Source organism: Neospora caninum, chromosome XI (genome assembly GCF_000208865.1).
Source record: "Neospora caninum Liverpool complete genome, chromosome XI".
Classification (NCBI taxonomy): Eukaryota; Apicomplexa; class Conoidasida; order Eucoccidiorida; family Sarcocystidae; genus Neospora; species Neospora caninum.
The window spans coordinates 1,884,388-1,901,887 of record NC_018397.1 but is presented as its reverse complement, the minus strand read 5'-3'; the positions used below and the strand labels follow the sequence as shown (position 1 = coordinate 1,901,887).

Genomic DNA, 17,500 nt, shown 5'->3' with positions numbered 1-17,500 from the left:
GGAGACGAACTGCTCTGTCTCGCTGCGCCTAATCTAAAGCTTCTCCTCACAGTGGTTTCGATCTCGATGCTCGCAGCTGTGCATGCAAATGACATTCGCTATCCACGAACTCTGTATACACATCCCATTCCTTTCTCGAATTTTCCCACCACGTTTTTTCACCGAATAATCATCAAGTGCGACTCGGTTTTCCATCTTTTATCTGAAAAGGCTTTGCGGAAGAAAGTTCGTCGTCGATCTTTTGTTTTCGGGTATGAGCAGCTGCATGCGCTTGGCCCTAGACGAGAATAGTCGGCGATTGTTTCTTTCCAAAGAGAATGGTCTGCAATCACACCTTTCTGTGGACGTGTGTTTTTCTGCAGCTGACAGTCTCTGTATCTGTGAATGCCACGCTTTGTCTTTTCTTCCCCAGCACCTCTGCCGTGGCACCTATTCTCCGCGTCATTTTCCCCATCTTTTCCCCGGCGTGTCGTCATGGCGCCTGCGTCGTCTCCAAGCTTTGCATTCAATCCGCTCCTCATCCCCACCGAGTCTTCCGCCTCTTCTTGCCATTCATCTTCTTCGGCTGCTCCGCGTCTCTCGAAAGTCCGCGTCCTCGTTGTCGGCGCAGGGGGGATAGGCTGCGAAGTGTGCAAAGATCTTCTGCTGTCCGGATTTCGGCGGCTGTGTGTAGTCGATCTGGACACAATTGACGTGAGCAATCTGAATCGTCAGTTCTTCTTCAGAAATGTACATGTGGGACTGAGCAAGGCGTTTGTCCTCGCAGCCTCGTGTTCTGCCCTCATTCCCCGAGAAGAGCGTCAGTCTCTCGCGCACAAGAGAGCGAGAGCCGTGCGGCAGCTGAAGGAGGCCGGCGACGTCGACTCCGAGTGCGACGAGGAAGATGAAGAAAGCACTGATGGGAAGCACGGACCTGATGCAAAAGGCGAGGCGCCTTCACCCGCCTTGTCTGAGACGGCGACCGAGGGCGAAGGAGTCGAGGCGCAGGATGTGTGCATCGATGGGAGGACAGTGTGGGGCGTAGTGGGCCAGAAAATGAACATCCTTTCTTCGGGCTTCACCGTTCAGCTGCTCCAGACGTATGAAGTCGTCATATCGGCCCTGGATAACCAGAAAGCGAGGCGCCATTTGAACGGCCTCTGCATCGCTGCCGGCGTGCCTCTCATCGAGGCTGGCAGCACGGGATACTCGGGGCAAGTCATGCCGATTCTGAAGAACGAAACGCTCTGCTATGACTGTGAAGCCAAGCCGAGAGACCAGCAGCGCTTTCCTGTCTGTACACTGCGCCAGCGCCCCGAAAGACCGGAGCACTGTATTGCATGGGCCAAAATGATTTACGAACTGGTCTTCGGGGTTGAGGATAACGAAAACCTTCTCTCCGACCTCAAGGAGCAGTTGAGAACCTTCCTCATTGTGTCTCCTGTAGAGCCAGAAAGCGCATTCGACGGGGATAGCACAGCGGGAGCGACAGAGCTGGGTGCGGCGGCAGAAAGCAAGAGGGAGAGGGCCGAGGCAATGCGACTGATGAGTCGGAAGATGATGAAGGAACTGTTTCACGATCAGATTGTCGAGCTTCTCAGGCTGAGCCAAGAAAACAAGGACGCGCCGAAGAAAAATGACATCCTCCCTACTCCGCTCTGCGTCCAAGGGCTTACGGGCGCGACAAGTGTCGAAGACAGACAGCGTGCAGGATGGGAAAACGCCCCGGCGACAAATGGAGCGTCTCGAGACAACGCGAGTGTGAAGAAGACAGTCAAACAGGGAGGGGAAGGCAAAGGCCTAGAGAGTCAGCGGACGTGGAGCGTCCAGGAGTGCCAAGAGGTGTTTGAGCGGAGTTTCTTGGGGCTTCTTGAACGACAGAAAACCACAGAGCGTGACGCAAAGGCGGGAACAGGGAAGCGGGAAGCAGGAATCCCGTTCGACAAAGACGATGACCTCGCCATGGACTTCGTTGCTGCCGCTGCCAACCTTCGCATGCATAACTTCCACATTCCACTCAAGGTACGGACTGCATCCCGAGAGAGGAGATAATAGGACCAGAGAACATGGAACGCAGAGACCGCAGGCGAAAGAGGCGTGGCCGAGGGAGACAGACAGTGAGGACAGGGAGACGCAGAGAGAAGGTGGTCACTGATGGGAGAAGGGAACACGGAACGATTTAGCCAAGAAGACAGACGAACGGGTAATGCATATTTCAGGAGAGAGGAGATCAAGGGAACTTACCGGGAGAAACGACGGCGATAACGAGTAGATACCACGAGGAGTGCTGCAAACAGCCGTCGCCTACAAATTTCAGAAAAAAAACCGCTTGCGGCAACGACTGAGGACAAACACACGTCGACTCTACAGCTTGGTGCTTGTGAAGCGCCACATGGTCGAGTACGACTGAGGAAGATGCGGTCAGAAACTGTTACGTCTCTTTCGCGTCAAGAATCTGTTCTCGGCTTCGTGTGGACTTGTTGCCTCTCACGGAAGGTTTTTCTTTTCTGCGTGAGTTCCTGTTTGCCAGTCGCGCTGGTCCATCCAGGCTATCGCCGGCTCCATCATCCCTGCCATCGCGGCGACCAATGCAGTTGTTGCCTCTCTCCAGGTTAGACTGTCTCTCCCCGGCACGCTCACATTTTGTGCTGTCGTCGCCTCTTTTCCAACTGGTGCGTGTCCATGAAGGGGAGATCAACATGCGCGGAGAGGCACCGGAGGCAGTCCGTGAAAACTGTTTTTGATATTCCTCTCAGGGCACCTGATACCTACGCCTACAAGGACAAAGTGCGGTGGACATCTCTTGTCGCTGATGAGCTTCTATGCCCGAAGCCGGCATGGCGCGCATGTGCTTTGATGTCTTGTTCATTCTGTCTGATGCGGTAACCTAAACGCATCTCTGCATGCATGGACAAACCCGGGTGTGTTCATGTGCCGGCGGATGCGTGAGTGAGTGTATATAGGTATGTGAGCATAGGACGTGACGGCTGGGCCGACTGCGGAAGAGGTACATGCTTGTCTACGTGCAGGTTTTGCTGCGGAGCTGCAAGCAACCGTATCTGCGTCGAGCATGTCTCTGTTTCCCGTGGTTGTTTGGTAGGTTGTGCAGCTGCTTCACCTCCTGCAATTTCTTCATTCGGAGGGGCGGCTGCGCCACGAGCGATCCGCGGCAGTGAAGGCGGAAAGTGGCAAGACGGAGCCAGCGAAGACTCTCAGAACTGACAGCAAATGCCGTTACGTAAGTGTCGCTCGCACCAGTCTGGTAGCAACAGGAGAGAAAGGACGCGCTCCTTTCCCTTTCTCCCTGGTTATTTTGCCACCTTAGCCTTTCACGCACCGTCGTCCTCCTTTTTCTCTTCTTTTTTCTTCTCAGTTCCTGTATTTCTGTTTCCTCTGCTCGTCAGGTTTGGGTCAAGCCCTTTGTGACGGGTGTACGACCAGAAGCAGCGGGCCGTCTCATTCTTCCCGAAGTCATGGATCCCCCGAAAGCCTCGTGTTTCCTTTGCCAGCAACAAACAGTCACGATTGAACTTATTTCTCTCAAAGTGAGTTGAACACAAATCATCCCATCGTCGAATCCTTGCGTCGTATTCATGTCTGCTCTGCATGCGGTGTAGGCCCACACATATTTGTACAGAGGGAAACGCACAGCGTTGTATATTTCGATGGCGAGAGGGACCTAGATGCATGCCATACATTTCTTCTGGTGGAGGGTTATGTGGCGCTTCTAGGAGATACCGTTTACACCTGCGTATGGTTAACTGTACATATGTCTACATCCGTGGGCGGCTGTGCATATCTGCCAAATGCGAATCTGTGAGAAATTGTGTTTTTCCAACCAGCGCAGAAGCAAAACCCGGCTCGAGCGCCTTGCGGTCCCGGAACTTTCCGCCTGAACTCCCTTGTTGCCCCGATCTATAGTCGTACCTTGAACCGACAGTATACCTATGTGAATCTGCAGGCATATATGTATATATATATATATATATATAAATGGTGGCGTCTGTGTATATTTTTCTCCAGGCGTGGAATATCGAGACGTTCGTGGAGAGAATTGTGAAAGGGGAGCTGGGGCTGGCGCATCCTTACGTTGATTCCGAGTCGCGGAATCTTTATGATGTGGATGAGGTCGACGAACAGAGGCAAAACGGGGGTAAGGAGAAACTGTTTCGGCACTTACCTGATTCGAACGGCAGGGCATTGAATGCTCGAGAACGCGTTGCGTAATAGCCCCAGCTCCTAGCTGGACCTCTATAGTTCTGCGTCGAAATACACACTTTGTGTCTGTGCCATTCTTTGGTTTTCCCTCTCTTCGTGCCTGTCTCACTGCATGTGCTCGCCCACATGTGCGCTTCTCGTTTGCACGTTCTTGCCCCATTTGATCGTTTTCAGAAGAGGACGACGCGTCCCCTCTGAAGCAGCCTTTGGCGAATTTCGGGATTGTATCCGGATCCATTCTCACGGCCACCGACTTCTCCAGGGTAAGGACAGAAAGCCGCCTTTAGGCGTTCTGGTCACCTGACTTCACGCCTGTCGCGGTCTGAACCGGAAACAACGGAGACTCTGGCGGAACGACTTTTGTTCGTGCGGTCCACACTGCATGCGTGCCATCCCTAGCATTTGTAGCTTTCGATTTTGTTTTCCGGCTTTCGGTGACTCCTTGTGCACTGACTACTCTTGCATTTGCGACAGTCGCGAGAGGAGGGCCAAGAGAATGGGAAAAAGAGACGATTCGACGTTTCCCCTGTGTCACAAACTATGTGACTGCATGCGTGTTTCAAGTCCTATTTCCCCCTTCATATCCGCCCATATGTATATTTCCACGTATCGATTTGTACGCATGCCTATGTAAAGTATACGCGCATGTACGGCGGGTTTCCGGTGCCCCCGCGTTCGCTGATAAAACTTCAGGGCGACTTCCAATGTAATCTTCTACTTCTCGAACGCCCCGAGCTCGGTGAAAAAGACAAGGATGATCCTCACACATTTCGGGTTGTACGTGAGAGTGGCGCCTCCTGGACCGCCGAGAAAGAGACAGAGGCGCTGCCAGCTGATGGGGCGAAGACGCATCCAGAGACGCAGGAGGAGCCCGCACGTGAAGCGGACCAAGGTGGCATCGACGTAGCGGGGCACGGGGGCGGCAACGGACGTGCGAAAAGGTCAGTCCTTTGTTCGTATCCTCTCCCTTCCACTCGACGAATCGCGCCTCCACAAAGCCAATTCTCGCAAGCGCATGCAAATGGGGACACCACTGTACATCTGCGTCTGCATGTAGCCTTACGAATATGCGTTTTCATATGCTCAGAAAAGGGAAGTATCGCGCGGTGTAACCGAAGGACACACAGATACAGAATATGGACATGTATATGTATAGTATATGTATATGTTTATTCACATTTGTTTACATCTTTACATATATGCCTATACCTGTCTTCGGCGCTTGTACAGTTGCTGATGTATGGCCCTGGAATTGGGCATGCATGCAGGAAGGTTTCCGTACGCGTGGTCGTGCCGGAGCGACCCTACCGTTTGCGGCACGTCAAGAAAGTCACGAGTGCAAAATGCGTCCAGGCGCAATGTTTTGTATTCCTCTGCTGCGTCTTTTTTATCCGGTGCTCGTGGACGCTACGGTCCTCTCACTTTGCGGATGCTGGTGCTCTCTGGTTCTCCGCTCTGCTTAGGCCTCGCAATGAGACTAGAGAGGCCGCGAGCTCTGGAAGGCAGCATCTTGGAAATGCGACCGATGCGGAAATAGTAGTTCTCGATGACGATGGTCAGGAGCAAGAGGGGCACACACTCGCGTCTCAGGAAGCGAAAAAGAGAAAAGAAGGCTCTCCGTCTTTTGATGAGGCAGAGATCGTTATCGACGACGACGACAATTAGAAAAGAGATTCCTCGTCGGGGCGCGGATCGCGAGAAAATCTCCACGTTTCTAAACTGCTGTAGCCGTGGAATGTCCAGTGTCTTTTCTTTCCCGTTGCTCCGTGGTCGTGCCTTCTTTCGTTCCCTGTCTTTCAATTCTTCGCTTGCCCAAGGTTCAGATCGGGACTACGACTGCGCATGCAAACGGTGCGACGGGGACGAGTGCCGGTCTTCTCTGAGGCCCCTGTGCCTCGTGGACTTTTTGTGTGAAAATCTGAACTCCGCCGGTCAATGCAGACCCACATCACACTGGCTCACCTGGCCCTCGCTTCCTGCGTCACTCTTCCTGTTTTATCTTGTTCTTTCCCAGCCGCGCTTTCTCCTCTAGGTGCGGCCTTGTCACTTCTCACACCCGTGGAGGCCACGACGCCGATCTGGTGCAGGTTTCACGACTCTTGGCATCGTTCTAGTGTTCGCGCTTCCCAGCCCCAGTACGGAACAGCTGCGCACATCGCCAGCGGGCGTGGCTACCGAGTTGTTCAGCCTGAGACGTGCAGTTGCGCGAAAATCCTGGGGTGGTGTGTTGCGATCCGCGAGACTCACAAAAACTCCGGTGCACAAAAGTTCCAAGAGAGAGAGCGAGTGCGTGTGTGGGAACCAGTTCGAGCGAACTGAGGGAAGCGGGAGGAACTAGCAGCTTTTTCACTCCATTAAATGGAGAATCCTCTTGACAAAAAGTGAACTAACACAAACGGGGAAACCGCCACGACCCCAGCTGTTTTCGGCTTGAGGAACCGCAAACCCCGCCCATGATGAATCAATGCAGAACTTCTGGAAATCGTATTAAGCAGAAGAGAACCTAACGCAAGAGCTGAAGATAGCACCTGGTTAGCGGAGCGCAACATCTGCTCTGCTGGGAAAAAAAGAAGAGAACTGGGGAACCCTGACAGAGCTCCGCCTTGCGGAATAACCTGTAGACCCGCTGGCGCCCCCCTTCAGCACTTTTCGCAGCTCTTTCGATTCCTTCTCTCCTTTTTTCTCGAATGCCGGTTTCTCAACGGGCTGGTTCCCCGATGCATGTCACATCAGCTTCACTTGGACCTTTGGCTCCACGATTTTCTTCCTCGTGGACGCCGCTGTCTGATGTGTTGTGTCGTTTCCCCTCCTGCTTCACTTTCGTGTCCCACAGCTTCCTTGGACCGCTCCCCCTTCACCAGTTTCTCCGGATGCACCTCTGTGGGCCCTGCCGTACCAGGTGACCTTTCTCTTCCCTAACACGTTCCTCTAGCCCTGTGTACGAGGAGCGCGTTTGGGGGGCTAAATACGTGTGAAGAATGGTGTTTGTACGACCCAGTTACTATACACAGGAAAAACAGCTGATGCACGATGTACCTCCCTTTTTACCTTGCTGTTTGTATACGGGTGTAACGGCATAATGCGGCTAAGAATGCCCGTCCCCGCATACGTATTTGCAGGTGCCTAAACACATTTATGAATAGATAGAGAGGTAGATAGATAGAGGAACCGGAAAACGGGGCGGTTTTCTGTCTGTCGTACCCGCAGTTTTTTCTGGCTTGTGGCGAGGCCGACGCTGAAACCGACATCTTCGTACAGGTCCATCGCCGGGTGCCTCGCTGAGATATCTCTTTGTGTCATGGAAAAAATCACCTTTGCAATTCCCCTGGCACGGTGTTTCGGCACTCCAGAACGTGGTTTCGCTTTGACCCCGTCCAGCTTCCTTTGCGTGCCCAGTCCCATTCAAGGTAGGCGCACTCCCCTCGCTCTTCTGCAGCAGCAGCGGTACTGCGACTGGATGGTTCGAGAACCCGGGTAGGCGTGCAGCACCGCCCCGTTCGCTGTGGGGCAGCGCGTCGTTTTCTGTCCTTTGTTCCCTTCCTTTCTGCTCCGGCGTCTCTCGCCCTCGTGCCTCTGATCCACTCTGGTCTTGGTGCTCAGCTTCCCCCTCCTTTCCTCACATCCATGCCTCCTCTTCTCGCCGTGGCGCTGCCACAGACGAGCGCGTCGCGCCTCAAAACGCGTCGCGTCTGCAGCCCTGTTCACTCTGGTGCTCACCGTCCGCCTCAAGTCCGAACGGCCAAACCATCGCGAGGAGACTAGGAGGGACAGGATTTGATTTGCCTCTGCGGCCGACACCGGAGAGAGGCCGTCGGCAGTCCGACGCACGGTGTCGATCCCGTCGTCTAAAAGTGGCGTGTCTATGCACCTTTCCCGCGCACCAAGGCGTTCACGATCCAGTCTAACTTATCCGAATGTTCGGGCGCCTCTTGATAGGGGGAGAAAGCGGGGTTCTCGTATACGGAAAATGCAGTTCGGCTGTCGCGCCCTGCCTCATTCTGTGCCGGTGGCACGACGGAGAGCCCCGCCGCAGGCGCCGTCGCCGCTTCTTCGTTCTGTCTGTGTCTTCTGCGCTTTCGACTTCGGATGCTTCTCCGCCGAGTGCCGTACGCGGTTGAAAACCCCGCTCTCTGTTGGCTGTGTCTCTTCGTTTGTTTGCTGGGGAGGCCGGGAGAAGTGGCCGCACCGCGCGTTTGTGGCGACTGTGGAGCCGCCTGCAGAGACGGGTCAGTCGGCCCCACAGGGGCCTCTTCGTTCCCGCCCCTCGCTGGGAAGCTGTCTCGCGCCGAGGCGGGGACCTTGCCACCAGCCGCGAGGCCGCGCGCGGGCTTCTGTCTTTTTGGCTCGCCAGTTTGCTTCTGTCCACTCACAGGGTTTCTTGTTTCCGCCCGAGGGCGCGCTTCCCCATCGGCCAGACGCGCCTCCCGCCGCGGGCGGCTCGCCCAGCCTCGTCTCATCGATCCGTGGTGAGCGCCGTTCTTGCGCCCGCCGTCTTTCGCGTGCGCGCCAGGGACGGGAATGCTGTCGGCCGACGACGACGAGGCAGAGGAAGAAACGTGCGAGGAGCCTGTGCTGGCAGTCGACTCACTCTCGCCGCCCGGCCGCGGAGGCCGGCCAAAGGCGTTCGGCGACGTCGACAGGGTCGAATGCGTGAAGGCGCTGGACGCGGAGGTCCGTGAGAAGGAAGAGAAAGTGTAGTCCAGTTGGGATCCCGCCCGAGAAACGGAGAAATCGGGACTGGACTGGAAACGCGAACGCCACGCCATTCTCCCGAGGCGCCGCTGCCGCTCGCGCTTCTTCCGCTTGCGGATGTCGAAGCCCACGCGGCTCACCGCGCACACGACTCCTAAGAAAATGAGGCTAAGGCGACCAGCGGGAAGTTCGTCCGTCAAGCCGCCGTAGTCCTGCGGCAACGTAAACACGAAACCGACGCACAGACGCCAGTTACGGGACCCCATATTCACACAGGCGCCCGACCGGGGAAAGGGGACGAGACCGAACACAGGGTGCACGCGGTGCAAGCCTACACGTGATCGCTGTGCCAGTGTGTGGCCTTGTCTGTTCGCTGCCAACTGATTTCACATAGGCAAAAGCGTAGACGTTGTCTCTCGCTATCTCCGTTCGGTGAGCGGTGTGGATCACAGGGGCCACGAAGAGTCCTGTCTTCCGACCTCTTCGCGCCGCAGCGTCACAGCGCGCGAGTGCCGGGACACCTGTCGCGTTGTCTTCATTCTTACCTCCAGCTGTCTCTGTTCTCTTTCGTAGGCCTCCCCTTTCCCTTCCTCCGTGCTCTCTTTGGCATGAGCCATTGCGAGTGCCTTGATTCTATCCGCCAAAGCTTTCTTGCTCTTGCTGACTTGATCCGCTGCATCGTCTGCAGCTTCTGTGCCCAGCTGCGGCCGATCTCGACCCGGAATGCCGACTCCCAGTGCCTTACTAACTTCCCGGAAGAAGGAAGTCAGGCTGCGGTCTTCTCCATCTGCGTTGGGCAAGTGAGGCCGGTGGGCAGGCACGGCGACCAACGAGGCCGCAGACCGCTTCCTCGGGAAGAGCTCCTCTTCACTGGCTGTTTGTTCGTTGCGTGCCTCGCTCCCGCTGTCACGCATTCCTGTTGAGGGCCATTTTAACGCCACGGCGGCGTCCGCACGGCCCAACGCAGTGTCTCCCGCCGGTCGCGAGGGCGGCGTTACCTCTTCGTTCTCGACACCGAACCGATTCGGCCCGAGAGTGCCCCACCACCCTGGCGGCAAGTGAATGACCTCGAGTTCGTCTTGTTCAAATTCTTCCTCGCGGTCCTGCCAGACGAATGGCATGTGGGTAGTAGTGGCCAATTGCTTCGATGGCGTGTGCGGCGTACGCGGTGTCAACGGCGAGATCGGCGTCGGCGGAGGCGCCGGCGGCGTCGCAGGCGGGAGCGAGAGCAGAGGAAAGGGGAACCGCAGAGGAAGGTGTCGTCGACACCCCGCGCGACGGGAACCGGCCTTTGTCGCCCCGACCGGAGCGTCTGTGTGGATACTGTCTCCGGACTGGGTATGTCCGGTGCCGCTGGAGTACGGCTCGCCGCCGTCGAGCTTTTGTCCGGGGTCTTCCATCTCCCCCGGGTTTTCAGAAAACGCGAAGAGCGAAGAGACTGTGCGTGTCCTTCGGGGGCCTCCCGTAAAAGGCAGAGGCGCAGCGTCGGGCCCTATCGCGGGGGCGTCCACGGACAAGGGCGAGGGCGGTGGAGAAGACCCCGACAGAGACATAGAAGGGGACACGATTTCCAGCAACGGAGCGACGCCTCTTCTCGTTCTCGTCCCTCTCTTTTTATCGTCCTCACTGGCCTCGGGGGTCGATGTGCCCCCTGGCGTTTTGTGGACCTGACCTGCCGCCTTATGAGGCTTCTTCTTCTCTTCGGCTGTCTTGCGAATTGGAGAGGTTGCTGGACTACGGTACGCCTGACGGTCGGCGCTGTGGCGGGCCTGCGGAGGCACCCTACGCGTCGCTGTCTCTCTGCGCTCACTCTTGTGGCCAGGCCCTTCATCAAGAAGGGGAATAAGACGCTGAAAAACGATGGGAAACATCACACAACCGTAATGATGGATGCCACACATGTGCCCGGTGCTGGGTGAACCGAACACGACACGGAGAGAATCTGGTGCGGCTTCTGGCTGAGTCAATGAACCGGGAGATGGATGCCTACGTACGGACGCGGCGCGTGGAAGTCAGCTGACCGGGCCAACATGCGAAGTCGCCGACAGGCACTTCCTAACTTGGGGCGACGCACTCGCGCGCGCGCAGTGCGGTCTCCCCGCTAGTAGTACATGGACCCTCGGGGGACGGGAGGAGCATCCCTTTTCCAGAAACGCTTTGTTCTGCAACGGACGAGTGTGTGGCATGATGCAGGCCTCGCTTTGTGCCGGCTCTTGGCTACCGCTCTCACCTGCTTGTCAAGCGTTTTCTCGTCATCGCGATCTCCCTTGGCGCCTCGCTTCCCATCCATCTCCGCGGACCGTTTAAGACGTTGTGCAAACTGTTCCCTTTCTTTTTCTGCTTGGCGAAACATCCTTCGCTTTAAAGACGGCGACCTGGCGAGAGCTCGCGGTCGCTTGTCGGGACTTCTGTCCTTTGCTCCTCGTTCCCCACCTCCTTGCCCGCCTCGTTGGTCGCCTCGCCGGGGCACGGGAGCAACTCTCGGAGAAGAGACGCGCTTCCGCTCCATTCTCCGCTCTTCCTTTTGCGCTTGTCGGGCGGCGAGGAACGCTTTCACATCTCTTGGCACCCTTGTCCCGGGATACCCTGCAAAATGTCCCTTCTTCCTCGTTTCCGTGCCTTCCTCGCGCGGTTCCTCACCGACCGACGGGTGCTGACTTCGTGCAAGGCCCGCAGACTCCGTCTCATCTCTCGAGTTTCTTTTCTGGCTCTGCGCCTCTCCCGCTGCTGTCTGTGCACCTGCCTGCTTCACCGAGTCGGTGTCGTCTCCCGTGTTCTCTTCCTCTCTGTTTCTGCTTCGCCTTCTTCCCCGCCAGCGTCCTCTCGAGTGTACGGGTTCCGTAGCCCCGGTTTCCGGCTTCGCTGCGCCCTGCAGCTCGATCGCCTCCAGCACTTCATGCGGTGGCGGCTGGGACTTGCGACGTCGCGGCTGACTTACTTCCCGGCCTCGCTCCTGAGCGCGCTGTCGTCTCGAAGCCGACTGAGATCGCGAGCGGCCAGCGCGGCCCGAACCGCGTTGTGTCCTCTCTGCGACAGAAGGTGAAGGCGATCTGCTACCCGAAGGCTGGCTCAAACCCACGGCCGGAAGAAGTGCCGTGCGGGCTACAGGCGTTGTCATGCCTGGTGCAGCACCCGGCGCCAAAGACGAAAAGACACCTTGGGGAGACCTCGGCCCACCGAAAACGGTTGGTGAAGACATCCCAGTGTCCAATTCATCGTCGCTCAAGCCACCACTCATCTGAAGACTGGGGCTGTCGCCGCTCAGCGGCGCGGGATCGATCGGCCGGAACGAGTTGTCCTGCTTGCGGAAAAGGAAAGGAATCGGCGGCGCGGGGCGCACCGGACGGCCCTCCTTGCTGCAAAACAAGAAACGAAGAGCACGCAGGAAAGATGTGTCGCCGTTCTCTTACGTTTTGCCCCGCAGTCTGCCACTGCTCCGTATCACTCCTCTCGCAGTCGGGTGTTTTTGACTCCTACAAAGGCGGCGTTCGCGACGGCCGCTCTTGCTGTAGCACTCCACACGTCTCGTGTGTCCTGCGGCCACGCCGCGCTCTCGCATTTTCAGCCTTCTGTGTTTCTCCCTCTGCCTGGTAGTGCACGGGTCCGAGCGAGAGCCCCACTGAAACAGGAGATCGCGCGGGGCGAAGGGCAAACCACCCAATGGGACTGCAATGCATCTATGGCCGACAAACACCTTTCGCGTCACTCATCTTACTCCGTCTCCGGCTTCCGGCCATCCGCCTCCGACTCCTGCAGAGTCTGCGAAAGCAACTCAGCAACTTCCAAGTCGGCGTCCCCGCTATTGGAGTCGAATGGATCGCCAAGATCACCGGACATCGACACGTCAGGCTTCAAATTTCCTGAAGCCGTGTGAAGGCTGTGGCGTTTGCGTTCCTCGCGGGCGCGGTCCTCTGGAGACGGCCTGATCTGAAAACAGGCGCCGGAAAAGTGTCCAGGAAGAATTGGAGCATGGGAACACCACCGACAGCGAACTTTCAGGCAACGCCCGAGGAAGCAAAGAGGACCGTCAACGGAGTCGCAGCGAAACGATTGAAGGGGGGAGATGTCGGTGCAAGCGACTCGAAAGGAAATTCCAAAGGGGAGCAAAGAAGACACAACGTGATTGTGACACGGAGCGGAACTGCAATACCTGCTGGCGCGCTCTCAGCCGAAAAAAGAGAGAATGCTAACACGCGCGTCGCGGCGGCTCAGAACTGCATGCCCGCCTCAGCCACCTCCACTTCAAACGCCTTCGACAAGGCAAGGGACCGCAGGATGCAGTCCGGGACCAATGACGCCACGGAAGGCTGATGAAGCGTGCTGCAGTGTCAACTTTTGTCATCGGCCCACGCAAGACTGCGACGATGTCAGCCTTCCTCAGAACCAACCCAGAGGCGCCCACGAGCTGGCGGTTGTGGTGCAAAGGGTGAATAGCCGGCGGGAAAGGTGCGTGCAAAAAAATGTTTCAGGCCTTCCTCTCAATAAGTAGAACGTGCACACGGACACTTCCCCTTCATGATAAAAGCTCGGCAGGAAGGATGCTGCAGTGTCGCGCTTACCGAAACTTCAGGCGCCGGTGAGGGAACCTGCGTGGAGTAGAGAAAGGAACAAGACACACAGTGATATGAGCAGGCGGCAAGTGACGGAAGGAGCAAGACTTCAGAAGAGACAGAAGAAACGAGATAGTGAGGGCAGGCAGTCGTGGGAGAATTCCAGCTGGCAAACACTGGAAAGCCAACGGGCTCGTTCGCAACCAAACCGGCAGCTTCGCTGAAGCTCGTACGGTAGCTGTGCTGTGCGCGCATAAGGTGCACATCCACGAGGCGCGAGAGCGAGCTCGTTCCCTTGCAACCTGAGTACAGTTCGACAGCAAGTCCCCTCTGCCTGGCAACTATATTTCTGTCGTAGAGCAAGACTCTTTCAGTAACCCGGTCTAGACTCACACTGGCGAGCGATGCCTGTGAACAGAGGAGACAGACGGAGCAGCAATACGTCTTTCTACAACAAAGCCGAGTAGAACTAAGGCCTATGATCAGTATCTCGGCGCCACGCTATCCGCCATGCTACATCATGCTTTCATTGGTCCGCAGAGACTCTCCAGTCCCACGCGAGGCGCACAGAGCGACACACACTCTTTGAAGACGCACGGGGGAGCGAGCCGACGTAGGGAAAACAAAAGAACGAAAAGGGAGTGAAGCGCATAAAGCGCTTCAAACGCGGTCGCTATTCACCTGAACGCGTTCTGGAGCTGGGACAAAGACAGGTCTGGCTTTCTCTCTTAAGCCCCGGGAGTGAGCGACGGAGCGACTTTCACTGGCATGGGAACAACGAAAACGAGCAAGGAACATGAGGCCGCAAAGGGACTGTCGACGCGAGATACTTGTACCTTTATACATATAAATATATATATATATATATATATATTTGCGAAGAGCTATTCGTAGATCCATAGGCACACGGCGTGCACGTATACACACCAGCGTACCGCTATACTTGTAGATGATACGCGGTGGTAGCACCTAGGCACACGCGCACGTGCACGCAATTGGAGCCCCACGGCGTTGCTCACAGATGTGTTTGCGCTGCACATCCCCTGGGGTCTATACAAGATATTCGCGCGAGTAGTGGCACATATCTTTTGAATCCGTATAGCGATAGACGGCGTCACCAGTAGAACTGTGGAGGCATACGCTGCATTCCAGACGGTAAGATGTTGCCTAACACGGGGAGAGGCGGTTCCGCCAATCGATGGCGGAAAGCCGAAAGGAGACGGGGGTGGGAAGGCAACGGTGCATGCGGCTGCAGCTGTGGAGCGATGCACGGGCGCTGGCCTCTCCAGATGTGCGATCAGCAAGAAGGGAACGCGTTTTTTCCGGCAGGGGCACACGAACCGACGATGGAGTTTGTGGTGAGAGAGTTTCATCGAAATCTCCAATGCCCTATTTCGGGGCAAGCTGGGCGACTGCACCAGCCCCAAGAGCGTCAGGAAGGAGCGACACGATGGCAGACGTCTCCTTTGGAAAAAGCCGAAATCACGAAGACGGGAGCACGTGAAGAAGCGCGGCTAGTTTTGTTTGGAAGGATGCGCGTTCTTACTTCTGCTTCGGCCCCTTCGACTGCCTGCGGCGCCGCACAGGAGACAAGAGCAAACGATGAACAAAGGACCAACACACGTCCTCTTTTCGTCTCCAGAGTCTCCTGGGGTGTTCACACCAGCAGTTCCCCTCGCTGTTTTGGCATGCGCGGTTCTATGTTTGGCCCTAACGCCCCACCGAGGAAGAAAAACGGGTGATGAGGCGCGCCCTCCTCCGTTGTTTCTCATCCGTGTTCATCCTGCTTTTTCGTGGTCCCTCCGCCAGCAGCGCAAGAAAATGCACGGTGAGTCAGTGCGTAGGCTGAGACAGCTTCCCAATAGTGGACACGCAGCGTTTCTCCCCGTGTGTTCTTTTGCCGACGTCTGACAGCTCAAAGAAGTCCTCCCTCCACTTTTATCAAGGGACGAGTGATATAGGAACGAAAAGGAAACTGCGATAGGAGAGGGCCAGCGGACAGTGCATTTCCTTCCCGTCGGTCAGTATGGCAGACAGAGCACCCTCGAGAGTTGAAATTTCGGTGAAAGCGCATATGACGGCAACGAGCCCAGAAAGACAAACGACGACGCTGCCCAAACGGGGCGCGAGGACATGGAGACTGCCGAAGCACCCACCAACGGCGGTTGGCCGGTGCGAGAACAGCAACGCAGCGAAACGAGACGGGAACAGCCACGTCCTCGCTGGACCGAGGAACGAAGCCAATATACACCACAGTCTCTCATCCAGGCTACAGCGAGGAAAGAGCTTTGGAAATAGTGGCGAGGGCGACGCAGGCAGGTCTGCACGGGCACGCGCAACGGAGACTGCAACTTTCTTCCTTCCTACACGGAAAGGGAAATATCTGGGCAACAGCTGGAACGCAAAGACAGCAAATCTCTGGCCAGAGACAGCGCTTCCAACTGTCTGCCAGCTTCCGTTCTGTTCGTACTACAGTGGCACGTACTATTTCAGTCACCACCTGTGGAGCCTGAACGGAGAAACAGAGAGAAAATACAGCAGCGAAGAGATGAAGAGAAAGGCCACAGAGGACAGGCGTACTCGTCCCCATGAGGGGTCAGAAACGTCTGTCGGCAACATACGGAAAGAGACGTGACGAGTGCACTGAGAAAAAATGTGGATTCTCCGAGCAGCCACAACGTCGCATAACGGCACCTAAGCGTCCTCTGGCCTAGTATATATATTTATATCTGTGTGCATGTGTCTATATACATGTATATATACCTATATTTGCATGCATACTAGGCTGGTATATCGTGAATGGATTAGATACGCACCAAACCATTTCAACACAGACACATACGGAGGAGTGGTCTGGTAGGGTACGCTCAGGGAAACATCAAGAGTTTACACGGCACGTCACACGTGAGCAGCAGAGCGATGGGCTTCGGAGCGTCACACACGCAGACAAACTCCAGTTCGCGCGTACCAAACAGCCCTTGTGTAGACCCCCTTATGCATACGACTGTCTCTTTCGTGCGGATGTGCGCACATAAGCACATATATCGAACTACAGTTATCTCTATGCAGCCTATGCAGTGACCGGCGCCTCATGACAACGCTCAGAAACGATGTGTGCTTGCGCTGGTTCGACACCCTCTTAGGAGAACGGAAACGTGAGGCGAAATCGCCGGTCAAAGCGGCGACGGCAAAAAGCTGCTCGGTAGACATCAGCACTAGAATGTTCCGCCAGGAACCAGCCGGAGACCTACGCCTGCAAAATGCACACAGCAACGCCAGCTTACGCAGTTAGACACGAACGCGCCGGGCGCCTCCTCAGACAGCACAGGCAACGAAGGAACGAGGCACGCAAAGTCCCACACGGTCCCTGATGGTGGGCTTTTGGCGTCGTTGGTCGGCATACGATACCGTCTATTGCTTCCGTATTGGAGCTGCATTGCCGGACCGCTGCTGCAGAGAAATGCACTTGCACGCTTCTACGTATCTTATCGTCTAGACCCCTACGGTTGCCTGTAGACGCATGCATGTGAGTAGTCTTTTTCTGTTTCCGCGGCACCGAATCGAAGGCCCAACCTTGCGAACTGTGCGGCGCAGGAGCTCAGATGCGTAGGCCGGGATGAATTCGGAAATAGTGTGGCACATTCTACAGTTGTGTGACGACGTCCTCTAGCCAACCGGGCGAGTGGGGAGCGAACGCCTGTCCGTGAGAAGCTCTGAACCGCGGGGCAGTGTTTCCTGCCCTCCCACATTGGGACCGACGCTACTCTCGATACAATCATCCAAGATATATTTATCTATCGCAGGTTCGGTCTAGTGTCCCGTTATACTATAGATAGAGTTTGGGAGATTACACCGAAACCAGGTAAGATTAGACTATATACTTTATGTCCGAAAAACCAGAATAGATGTTGATTTAATACGCTACCCCGACGGGCTCACCAGCGCCAGGAGAGGACGTGGATCCTTGAACTGCAGCGGAGGAATAGCCAGATTTGCTCCCTCCAGCGGCAGCCCAGAGAACGGTCGGGAAAGAAGAACTTGCGGGAGGAAGCGAGGTTTCC

At 56.2% G+C, this 17,500-nt stretch overlaps 2 protein-coding genes across 2 annotated transcripts; one reads left to right on the top strand and one right to left on the bottom strand.

The window, feature by feature from the left end:
* Positions 1–474: 474 nt before the first annotated feature.
* On the top strand, positions 475–5,862 carry NCLIV_055390 (AFR138Wp, related; the record flags this gene model as incomplete). The annotated part of the gene is made up of 8 exons (XM_003885093.1): positions 475–2,001; positions 2,510–2,590; positions 3,080–3,217; positions 3,384–3,524; positions 4,003–4,132; positions 4,372–4,460; positions 4,891–5,138; positions 5,661–5,862. 8 exons carry the CDS (start codon positions 475–477, stop codon positions 5,860–5,862), a joined length of 2,556 nt encoding a protein of 851 aa, XP_003885142.1.
* A 2,195-nt stretch (positions 5,863–8,057) lies between these two features.
* On the bottom strand, positions 8,058–12,127 carry NCLIV_055380 (conserved hypothetical protein; the record flags this gene model as incomplete). Its single annotated transcript, XM_003885092.1, has 3 exons — positions 8,058–9,101; positions 9,435–10,739; positions 11,120–12,127. The coding sequence occupies 3 exons, from the start codon at positions 12,125–12,127 to the stop codon at positions 8,058–8,060; spliced, it is 3,357 nt and encodes a 1,118-aa protein (XP_003885141.1).
* Positions 12,128–17,500: the final 5,373 nt, after the last annotated feature.